The sequence below is a fragment of the Oryza glaberrima genome, chromosome 10 (assembly GCF_000147395.1).
Source record: "Oryza glaberrima chromosome 10, OglaRS2, whole genome shotgun sequence".
Taxonomy (NCBI): domain Eukaryota; kingdom Viridiplantae; phylum Streptophyta; class Magnoliopsida; order Poales; family Poaceae; genus Oryza; species Oryza glaberrima.
The window spans coordinates 2,797,474-2,809,704 of NC_068335.1; the positions used below are offsets into that span (position 1 = coordinate 2,797,474).

Here is a 12,231-nt window from a genome sequence, read left to right on the forward strand (position 1 = left end):
CTTATTTCATGGTGGAGTATAGTAAAACTAATTAGATGTTGTAGATGTTGGTACATTTTTCTATAAACTTTATCAACATGAAAGAAGTTTGACTTAGGATAAGACAAAAACGCCTAACATTTTGGCATGAACGGTGTACCTTTCTTTTTGGCTAAGGGAACACCATTTTGTAAGTTCCCCTCCATCTGCAAATGAGCCGCTCATCAGGATAGCAATTGCTTGTTCAAAACTTCAAAATTCTGTAGCTTAGTAACAAATTCAGGAAAATCCATCCACTCTCTCCAAAACATGCAGGATGAAGTTATTACTGTTTTCACATTATCCATGATCTACGTCATGTTTACAGATTTACATTAGATTTTAACAAATTGCTTTTGTGTGGTGTCAGTCTGTCAGATCATATTGTTCCTTCAGAAGATCATAGTGTTGGAATTTCAGATTCCTAACCAGGGCTCTGTTTTGTTAGGTATCAACATATAATGGGAGACAAATTAGACCTCCCAGAAAACATTCTTAGAGATTATATCCCAGACATTGACAAGGTAAAGTGGATATTGGACAACAATCACAACATAACTTACTTCACAGAAGATGATATTAGAAGAATAACAAGCAATTACAAGACCAAGCTTGGAACGGGTGCCTTTGGAGAGGTTTATGAAGGGGTTCTTGGGGAAGATCGTTTGGTTGCTGTGAAGAGATATATACAGGTGAATAAACTAGATGAGTTTGCTAAAGAAGTAATCGTCCATACGCAAGTCAATCATAAGAATGTAGTGAGGCTGATCGGGTGTTGTAAAGACAAAAATGCTCCAATGATTGTACTTGAGTATGCTGCTAATGGAAGCCTAAATGATTGTCTTTATCATGCTGACACTCCAATCTCCTTGGGCACAAGATTGAGCATTGTTATAGAATGCGCGGAAGCATTATGGTGCATGCACTCTATGTACAACCCCATCATTCATTATGATTTTAAACTGTCCAATATTCTTCTGGATGAGAACCTCCATGCAAAAATATCTGATTTTGGAATATCAAGGATTCTGTTGACAGATAACACAAATCTAACTATGAATGTGCGAGGGAGTATAGGCTACATGGATCCAACATTTGCAAGGGAGGGGCGCCTCACACCAAAAAGTGATGTGTACAGCTTCGGGGTTGTTCTTGTTGAACTCATTACGAAAACTAAGCCAGCTGACATGGAAAAGGATATCGTAAGAAGGTTTGTTCAAGCTTCTGCTAAACGGAAGGGTGCACAGGAGTTGTTTGATGTGGGCATTGCAAACGAGAGCAACATCAAAATTCTCGAGGGTATTGGGAAAATAGCAAAAGACTGCATGGAGGAGGACATTGATAAACGTCCTGAAATGAATGATGTGGCTGCACATCTCCGAGAGCTCAGGAGAACTCTTGAACAAGGGCGAGAAAAAACAAGTTGGCAATTCTTTTCTGGAGGTAGACATGATTTGAAAAAAGAGAACCAGCAAGAAAGAAGCAATTTCAACTCCAGCACAGTTTTCTATAAGATAAAGAATCTTGGCATTTTTAAGTGGAACGCAATCGATAATTTTAAGAAGAACGGTGGACTGATACTACAAAACATCAGCAACATAAAGATTTTCACGAAGGAGGAAATACTGAATATCACACAGAACTTCTCAACCGCTCTGAGTAAAAGCTCTAGTAGTGACATCTACTTGGGAGACCTTGATGACAATACCAGAGTGGCAGTGAAGATTTTCACTGACGTGAGTGGATCTCGTGAGGAGTTTGTTGGGCAACTGACCATCCAATCTCAAGTGCAACATCAGAACATTGTCAAGCTCTTTGGTTGTTGCCTGGAGATGGATCATCCGATTTCAGTGTGTGAATATGTGCCCAATGGTCCCCTTAGCAATTACCTAGTTGTGGAGAAGGGTGAAGAAACAGGGGCAAGGGCAAGGTCGCTCTTGGATATGAACACACGTCACTGTATTGCGTTGGGGGTGGCGAACGCGATAGCATGCCTGCACGAGGAGTGCCTGGACAAACCATTTGATGGCATCACGCCGTGGGAAATTCTCCTGGACGCCGGCTTTTGCTCCAAGTTGTCCAAGCTAACGCCTACAATAATTGCAACTAGAACCGTTACAACTCCCATCCTAGATAAGCACAAGTATGTGGCACCGGAGAGGTTCCATTTGTCCCACAAACCCATCACTGCGAGCGCTAAGGCTGATGTCTATAGTTTCGGTGCACTGCTGGTGGAGATCATCTTTGGCATCCGCGACATCATGTTCTGGGAGGAGTTGGCAGGCAGCAAGGAACCATTTGACTTTCTCAATATAGTGTTCCCAGAAGCTCATCTAAAGCAGCGAATTGTGGACTGCCTGGATCCACACATTATCCAGGCAGAGGCTGATGATGCTACCAGAAGTGTGGCCACTGCAGAGCGCATGGTGATAACGGCCATGTGGTGTATGCAATTCAATGCAGACCGTCGTCCCACCATGCGGAAGGTCATTGACATGCTTGAGGGCACCATCGACATCGCTGAACCACCCCATCCCATTCGGTCCTATGTGTATGACAATATGCCTGCTCTGCCATGCTGTAATAGTGATGAAGATAAGCCATTTATTGACAGTTTGCCATATTTTATTAGTGATGAAGATGAGTTTGAATTATTGTAAGGCATTCTTCAGTAAGTCAGGGCTGCAAGAATCTCTCTAGTGTGCAGTTACTGAAGTCTACAACATCATTCTGAGATGCTGCAATAAATAGATGATATTTACAGCAGAAGAATGAGTGATGTTAAGGACCCAGAAGCAGAGGCAAGGTAATGTTGGAGGAATGCGTGAGGAGCAAAGTAGCATGTTAGAGCAATCAGTTTGATTATTCTTCTCATGTTGTGTGTAATTCGTTTTCTGAACTGAACTTACCTTTGGTTTGTAATTAATCTGGAACACCCAGTGTCCCATTATGTCTTTTCTGAGTAAGTGTAATTGAATCTCTCAGGCTCACTAGAAAATGCAGATATTATAATGAACCAGCTGCCCCTTTTTACCTCTATCTACATATAGTGATAGACCATTCCTAATTGGTTCCTTAAGAAATTCTCTTGTTGATGAACAATCTATGTTCAGTATGACACATAGGACTCTATTTTAGTTTGATGTAATACATACAGTACAGTATGTAACTACCTAAACCATTGCAAACTTTCAGGCAGCAACATATATAGCACACAAGGGAAGCCAAGACAGGGGGAGATGCATACTAATCGTTGTTCTCTGCCTTGAAATTCAATATGCAATTTAAATCCTAGATAAGTACATGTCTAGATTTGGGGGTTTTACTGCAGGGTTCATGCGGAATTCGTCAATCCTAGCTAATATAGAGTAATCTCCAGTGTGTGAGAGTTTGGATAGGAAGAGCAGGCAAAGAGCGGAACGAGGAAAGCTTGATTGATACCTCGCCGCGCCGCCACGCTTCGGACCTCCAAATCCAATCGATCGATGCCCCTCCTCGCGCGATCTGTGGTCGCGGATTCGCGGCTCCGGCCGCCATGCGGCGCCGCCTTCGCACAAAATGTAACCGGACCCACGGCTGCGCCACCTGCCCACACGCTAGGCCCGATCGAGCGCCGCCGCACGCCTCCGTCGAGGCTCCGACGGCCAGTGCCGGAGCAAGGAGCCGGGCAGCCAGAAAGGAGCACCGGAGCTGTGGATTTATCAAATGTTATCATTTACTCGTTTTTATCTTTATCTTTTTCTATAAATCTATCGAAAATTTATCAATTGTTAAATACAAAATAATTATTATAGTATAATTATATTGTAAATACAATAATACTTGTATATAACATTCATATTTTTATACCATTAGATATGATCTGTGATTCGTACAAGTGGGAAGAAAAAAATTACAACGCGCTCTGAGATGAGGGGATTCAATCCAACGACCTCCCGCAAAGCATTTTTCGAAGTTATAACTTGCAAGTTACATACAAAATACAGCTTAATTACACTACATCTATATATGTTTACATTCGATAAATATTTGGGAAAAATATGATTGTTTTTTTTCTTTCAATGTACTCCCTCTGTCCCAAATTATAAGGCATATATTTTTTTACACGGTCTTTAATAATATACTTTGACTAATATTTTATTTCATTCTATATTCCCAACCAATATGAAATTAGCATCACATGAAAAATATGAATCTATTGATATAACATATATCATGCTTAGTATAGATATAATTAGTATGATTATTAGTCAAAAACTATCAAATTTGATTTTTCTTATAAAGGGGTGCCCTATAATTTGGGACAGAGGGAGTAGTACATATGAAGATCAACATGTTAAGAGGATGGATGATATAGGGCCTGTTAGAAACTCCATACTGGAGTCCAGCGAATTAGGCCATGTTTGATTCAGCTTAAAATTATTATAATCTAGATTATTAGGAGTAAGCTTAAACAAACAGGTAGATTATTATGATAGATTATTATAATCTGTAAGCTAGATTATCATAATCTAATAAGCTCCTCTAAATGAGCTTTTTTCAGATTATTGAGTGGCTAAAGACCCACTACCCCTTGATACTTACAAAAATTATCCACCCATGCCATCAACCGAACAAACAGATAGCCCTCTCCTCTCTCTTGGCGAGCGCGCAAACTCGGCTCCTCCTCTCCCAGTCTCGCGTGCATCCGGCCTCCTAATCTCCTCGTAGCGCCGCCTTTCCCAATCTGTGGCGTCGCCTCCTCCCCTGGTCACGCGTGCGAGAGCAACCTCCACCCCCTGGCCGCGCCGCCGCATTCCCCACTCCGGCGCCCCGTCTTCTTCCCCAAACCACGCCGCCGCCATTTAGACATCCAAAATAGCCAAGGGCATTATAGACTTTAGCCTTTCAGACAAACAAACAACTCACAGCTTATTTTATATCAACTTATTATAATCCTGGTTATAGTAATCTGGCTTAATAATCTAGATTATAATAATCCTAAGCTGAAACAAACAGGGCCTTAGCAGCACGCAAAAGAGTGGTTTATTAATGCATGATTAATTAAATACTAACTACTATAAATTAGATAAATAGATTCTTTTGATTTTTTTAAAAAAATCTATATATAAAGGTATTTTTTTTAAAAAAATAAACCGTTTAGCAGTTTGGAAAGAATGCTAATGGAAAACAAGAAAGTTGTAGTTTAGAGTTGAAGTTTAGAACAAGTAGTTATAAGCCAGCTATAACCATACATCAAGAAGAAAAGAGAAGAGAGAGAAGAAAACAGGCTACAGATTTATAGCCAGTTGCAACACTGACTCCAAGACGTTGTGTGTACATAAGATGTGGGACCGGGTATTAATGTTGTAGTATATTTTTATAGGTAACTATTGTATGAATGGACTATTAGATTAGTTATAGATGATTTGGAGCTACTACTAACATTTGGCTATACTATTAAACTTGCTCTTAGAACACAGCATTATTTCCTTTGCCTCCGCTGATTGGTACTCTGTTTTGAGGGCTATTTGATGAATTATGATTTCACATAGTGATTTTATATGTATTGTTTGTATTGTTTCATTTCGTAGCAGAAACACTGATGCTGCTTTCCGTATGATTTTCCATTCCACACGTTTTTCCCTCCTCCAGTACGGTTTGGGCACAAGAATGATACATGGATTTTATAAGAAACTAGGAAGGTAGCCCGCGCATATGCGCAGGCATGTGCGTAAAATTTTATTACGAATGTCCATGTGTAGATGGTTTTCTATCCAAAATATTATTTTACTTTATTATAAACTAAAATTGAACTTATTTAATATGCTTTGAACATTGCTTACTTGCAACATATAAATTGTGAACTAAAATTACTTCAAACCGTGTTGTTTTTAATTCATGAGAAAATTTTGTATCGAAACAATTGATGTGTTTCCTATGAATGTCCAATTCTTTTGTTAGATTTTATTTGAAATTTTAAATATTTTTATTTTTTAGTCCTGCTAAAATGTTTGAATATTTCTATCTAGAATGGGTTATAAATCTAACAAAAAGAATTTTAAAATTAGATAAATTTTGTTTAATTTTCATTTCATTTTATCTTCATTTTTTTTGGACAAATCCACTATATGAAGCATCTTTGAAATGCTTTGATCTCAATATAGGTGGGTTGATCCTACAACCTGGCATGGCGTAAAGGCATCCATTCTAAATTATCTCGCTCCAATTATATAAGAAAATTTAATATAGAGGCCATAGTATTTTCTTAGCAAATTACCACTAAACTGGAGCGTCAGGTAACAATCACATGTTTGTAGATTGTTCCATGCTATATGTCACAAATTCACAATGTACTGTAGCAAGTTTTACCAAAAAGTAAATGGATACGGTCTTTAAATTCCTATATGGAATTGGCTTATATATTGCTGAGGCGACATCAGGTTGTTTTACTCTTAAGATTCCTTGGTGCAACCAACATGCTTAGTACGATAAGTATGTTGTTCAACTGGCCACATGACTTCATAGATCATATATATAATTTAGACGCTATGATCATCTTAAGATTATTTATTTATCTCCTAAAATGATCATTTATTGATAAAAGCATCAATATCAAAACGTATGGGCAAATAGCTTCTGTATACACGCTAGAAAAAAATTAATTAAGTTGATAGAAAGTCGTTAGATGTCTAACAGGATATAAGTAATGAGTCTACCAGTTTTATAAAAAAAATTGGCTGGGCTATTTTGATTTTTAATGAGAAATTTTAGTATTTTATTTTATTTAGGGTAAAATTTGCTAGGGACATCTAAAAACATGTACTTAACCGGGGACACCATAAGAACGCGTATCAGTTATGGGACACCGAAAAAACTGGTATTTAGTTGTTGAACACCCGTGACATTATTTTATAATATCCAAAGGAAATGGAGAGAGAAACAATAACGAAAGTATGATTTTGCACCTTGCCTACCAAGTTCGGCTCGCAAACACCTCCGATACTACAACCGCACCAGTCAACAGTGAGGTGGCTGTCTAGTGGGGGAGGGGGTTTCGAGAAGGGCCTATGCGCATAGGCCCGTGGCTCCATGTCGTTCTTGCACTCGTCGCCGCTGCAGTGCGAGGGCCATGTCGGTGTCGATGCTCCGCCACACACCACGCTTAGGGTTAGCACAACGTGGACCACCTCTTGATTCATGTCGAGCAGGGCGCCGCAAAGCACAAGCTATTGCTGTCAGTCTCGCAACCGCGCCACGCCACGATGCCATACCCTCCACTTCCCATGTCGTGACTACCACGACGTCTGAGCTATATGCGATCCACACTTGGAAGGGGCAAAATCATACTTTCACAATTGTTTATCTCCCCTTTTCCATTGGATATAACAAAGTAATGCCGCAGGTATCCAACAGCTAATTACCAGTTTTTTTGCAGTGTCCCATAGCAGATATACGTTCTTGCAGTATCTCTTACCTAATTACACTTTTTTTATGTCTTGTAGTAAATTTTACCATTAGTAAGTAGAGGCTTCAATATGGATATGGGTCCATAATGTAATTTTTGTTAGCACTTAAATACAGTCAATATGGGCATTAAGTTATTGTTTTCACTTAAAAAAATAATAACTGGCTAGACCTAATAGATGGAGATTCTCTTGTGGTCTTTTCTTCGCCCATAAAAATAATTTTAATTATCATATCTTAACTAATTAAAAGATTGGTATTTTTCCAATCATCACCTCAATTTTCGTTCGTCCCTTCGTCCGCAAGATGCGATAGCCACGACTCCGCTTCTTTCGTTCATCATCTGATTGTATTTAGGTAGGGCAATCGGAGTGGGAAATCTGCCACACGGCCTCGCCGGGAAGAAGAAAGAAATTGGAGAAGAGGGAATAAATCAGATTAAAATTTCCCCCAAAATTTCCAAAATTAAGAACCCTAATTCAATTGTATGACCGAATACATGAAAACCCAAATCAAATTCAAATCTTATCTTATCTTAATCTAATTTTTCGTCCGTCCCCCCAGAAAAAATCACAGTTGAAATTTCATCACACAAATAGAAGGAGAAAGGAAAAACTGGAGCATATATACACAAATATGTCCAAAAATTGCAATGCAACTAGATCGAAGGAGAAGGTGCCACAGAACCGCAGCCAGCTCCCCTCCCACTGGATCCAGCGGAGGGGAGGGTGCCGTCGCCGCTGGGACACCGGCGGGCCGCCGTCGGCTCCCCTCCCCCTTCCCGCTGGATCCGGCGGAGGGAAGGGCACCGCCCCTGTCCGCCGCCTCCCCTCCCGCCGGAAGGGAGGGCGCCGCCGCCCGCTACAGTCGAGCCTTCACACGGCCCCATGGCGAGGGAGAAGAGGCGAGGGGCGGAGAGACGCCGCCGCCCGTCGCCGCTCGCAGAAGGAGCGCCGCCGACGTCGAGGAGTAGCTCGCCGGCCGCTGCTCCCCAGCCCGTCGCAGACCGCTGCTCGCCAGGCAGCCTTGGCGTGGGGTCGCATGTAGAGGGAGAGGGAGAGAGGAGGCGCCACGGCGTGGTCGCAGGTAGAGGGAGAGCACGGCTGAGCCGCCGTCTCGGAGGAAGGGCACCGCCGGCTCTAGGGAGCGACGCCTCCGTGGGGATAGGGACGGAGATGGAGGGCTGAGGAGAGAAGAAGAAAAAGAGAAGATAAGAGAAAAGGATGAGTGGTGGAGGAGAGGAAAATGAGGAGATTAGTATCGGCGGAAGAATCGAGGCGCACCGCGCACGGCGCTCTCTCTCGGTCTCTCCTCTCTCTCTCTCCCCGAGCGGTTATTGCTAACTAGCTGTCGACAGATTTCCGTGGTCTGCATCATGCGATTTTTTTGTCGTTAGATATTCTTTGAGATGTGTGCTTGGATTGGCCCACATGTGGCAAGGTGACGTGTGCTCTGTAGGGGTAGAGTCAACTGGGCTCCGCAACACTGTTCAATTTTGATTTTGTGCGTCCCTTATAAATTTATCATTTTTAAACGTTATTAAAAAAAATGGCACTAAAAAATTATAAAAATACCAATAGAACTATCATTCGAGTGACATCCTTTTAAAAATTAAAAAGCCGATAGCAAATTTGCAAATGCCCCTTAAGAAAACCATTTATAACTTATTACTTTATTTATAAAAGCGGTATATCTTATCTTAACTACTTAAAAAATTAGTAATTTTTCGTTTGTCACCTAATTTTTTGTCCGTAAATCCATTTTTCGACCGTACGCACATTTGTGTTGGCGTTCGTCCTTCGTTCCTTGCTCGCAATCCGATATGAGCAATGCAACCAGCCAAGGCGCTACTAGAACGAAGGGAAAAAAACAAGGATGGATTCGATCTGGACCCTGAATCGGACGAATAACCACGATAAAATCAGCTTGAAGGGGACCATGAGATTGCAATCCAATAAAATCGATCAATCACCTGGTACTTTGCATCGGCACTGGGCACTGGCCACCTGCTCGTCGCCACGCCTTCTCCACGTTGCCTCCGGCCCCTATGTCCTCGTCGTCGAGACGCGCCACACACGACATCACGAGCAGCGTCCTCGCCATCAGAGCGTCTGCCTCAGTCGCCGCCGCCACGTCGCACGCGTCGTCCGCTCTGGGTATCTGGCGAAATACCCCTTTTACAAAAAAATAATTAATTATTTTACCTGCACTAATTAATTATTTTAATTAGTGCGGGTTGTCGTTGAGGCACGCCACGCACGACATCACGAGCAGCGACCTCGCCATCAGAGCGCTTGCCTCAGTCGTCGCCGCCGCCATGTCACACGTGTCGTCCGCTCTGGGTATCTGGCTCCCGTCTCCCCGACAAGCTGGTCTCCCACCTCCTTCTCTTACACCGTGGCATCAGCTAACTCCGCATGGAAGCTTTTCCGTCATCACTCCACCAAGTCGCCCTCACATCTCTCGCTTAGACCAGTGCACCGTGCAACACGAGCTAGCTGGCTTCGCTTCGGTCATGGGTCTCCATCGTCGCCGGGGCTCACTAGAGACATGAACGACATGAGTACGTCGCTCATGGCTGTGTTGTGATGTCATTGCTGTTGCTTCGGGTGGTCGCCATCATGGACTCATGGTTCGCTCACTTGAATTAGAAAAGAAAGGGCTAATGGACCTTTTTTTCTTTTTTTTACAACTTTTTTATTTCTAAGGAATATATCTTTTAAGGGCTCGTATCAAGAAAAACTAAAATCCTAATAATCTAATATTTTTATATTTGTTATATTTTTATTTTACCCGTTGCATCTATTTATTAAAATTTTTAAATAATAAAAAAAATTCTCGATCCGTCCCCTCTTCTTTTTTTTTCTCTTTGTTCCTGTCCGCTCTTTTTTTTTAATTTTTTCCCCTCACTATCTAATCGTCTTTCATTTTCTTTTCATGTCTACTAATTAATATTTGACTTCAAATACAATTTGTAACTCAAAAACAATACTCACTCTCACAAAAGCAATAAGATTGATTTTTACGATTTGTTAAACTCCACACATTTTTTTCAGACAACATACACATGTATATTCCCATAGTTTCTTATGGTGGAACCAGTCAAACTGGATTCAAATCTTTGATTTGACACGGGTGCTTGAGGCTTCCGGAGTGACTTTGTCAATCTCAATGCTCGTGTTGTGAGCGCGTTTATGTGTTTCTTAAAAAAATATATATTCTCGAAATTCAAAGTACATTGAGTACGAAAATTCCACTTGTATTTTATCAGACTTACCTACATAAAAAATAAATATTTCCGTTCATCATACAAATTTTCATCCGTTTCCTTTTGGGCAAAGACAATCGCATTGTTCGTCCACCCATTTTCTCCCAAGCTACAAATTATCCAAACTAAACACCATATATATTCCGCAAATATAGAGCAGATTATTTATCTAAAAACAAATAATTTTTTAGCAGATTAGTTGTCTAAACCAAACAACACTTTTTGGTCACTGTACACATCACCAATCACCTGATGCAACGCACGGGCACTTTTGCTAGTAGATAGAAAAACAGAGAAAATAAGGCCGCACACCGCACGGGAATGGGGATGGAGGGAGGGTTGGGATGTTTCTTTTTTTTTAGAAAAAAATTGATTGATCTGATGACCTAAAATATAATGTGTTGATGTTTAAGTCAAAACTGATGGTTGGATGTTTTTTTTTCTCGTATTTATTTTTTTTCTAATTTAACTAAGACAAGTGGCAGCTTAGCAAAACGCGTATAGGGATGGAGAGGAAGGGAATATGGTTTGGGATGTTTTTTTATTAGAAAATATATCAATAACGATGTAAAATAATGTGTTCATATTTAAGTGGAAGCCAATGGATGGATGTTTCTATAATTTAAGAATGTCATACAACGATTTAGAAATATTTATAAGAGGTTTAATAAACTTTAACGCCTATTTATGATATTATTTTCCATAAAGATAATTTTAATTTTAATTATGATAGGGATAAAAAAGAGAAAGGAATAGGGAGCCTACAAATTGATAAGTGCATGGTACACGGATATGGGGACGTGGGAGGTTTTGGTATTCTAAGATAGATCTAACGAAGTCCACCGATTTAAATGAATATCGATGGTTAGATTTCTCTATTTTATTAGAGTGCCATGTGACGGTTTGGAAGTGTTTGTAGGAAATTTAATGGATTTTATTTAGTATATAATAGATAGATAGATAGCACTACGTACATATGGATTTTCGCTTTATTTTATATGGTAGAAAATTATATTTTATATTTTTTTTCTTCCGATGATACGTTGTACTAATTTTTTTCTTTTTTTGCCTTTATCTCATTTTGACACGAGCAATTTTTTTATTCCGGCGAATCGAACGGAAGCTTTTCTTTTTTTCTGAATCATACGTACCTTTTGTTTTGTCGACGGTACGTATTCTCACTTTTATACAGGGAAGGTGATATATACACACACCTAATGATTATTTTAAAGTAATGGGCCCATCAATTTAAATGAAAATTAACTATACAGATCTAATCTAATGGTATAAAATAGCAGGTCCACCAATTAAATGAAAATCGACGGTGAGATTAGATAGTGCCACGTGACGGTATAGGAGCATTTATAGGAATCCCAATTCTCACGGAGAACATAGAAAATCAGACATCGCCTTATGACAGCAGAAATATCAAGGAATTCCAATGTATAGGCCATAGCAGATAAAAGAGGCTCAAAATCTCAATGTTTCTGGGTACACAT

The 12,231-nt window shown here is 40.3% G+C and overlaps 1 protein-coding gene across 1 annotated transcript; it reads left to right on the top strand.

The window, feature by feature from the left end:
* The first annotated feature begins 201 nt into the window (after positions 1-201).
* Positions 202-2,678, top strand: LOC127752646 (uncharacterized). The gene has a single exon (XM_052278052.1). It carries the CDS (start codon positions 480-482, stop codon positions 2,676-2,678), a length of 2,199 nt encoding a protein of 732 aa, XP_052134012.1. The 5' UTR covers positions 202-479.
* Positions 2,679-12,231: the final 9,553 nt, after the last annotated feature.

Coding starts and splice junctions, on each gene's coding strand:
- LOC127752646 (XM_052278052.1), top strand. CDS start 480: ATGGGAGACAAATTAGACCTCCCAGAAAACATTCTTAGAGATTATATC.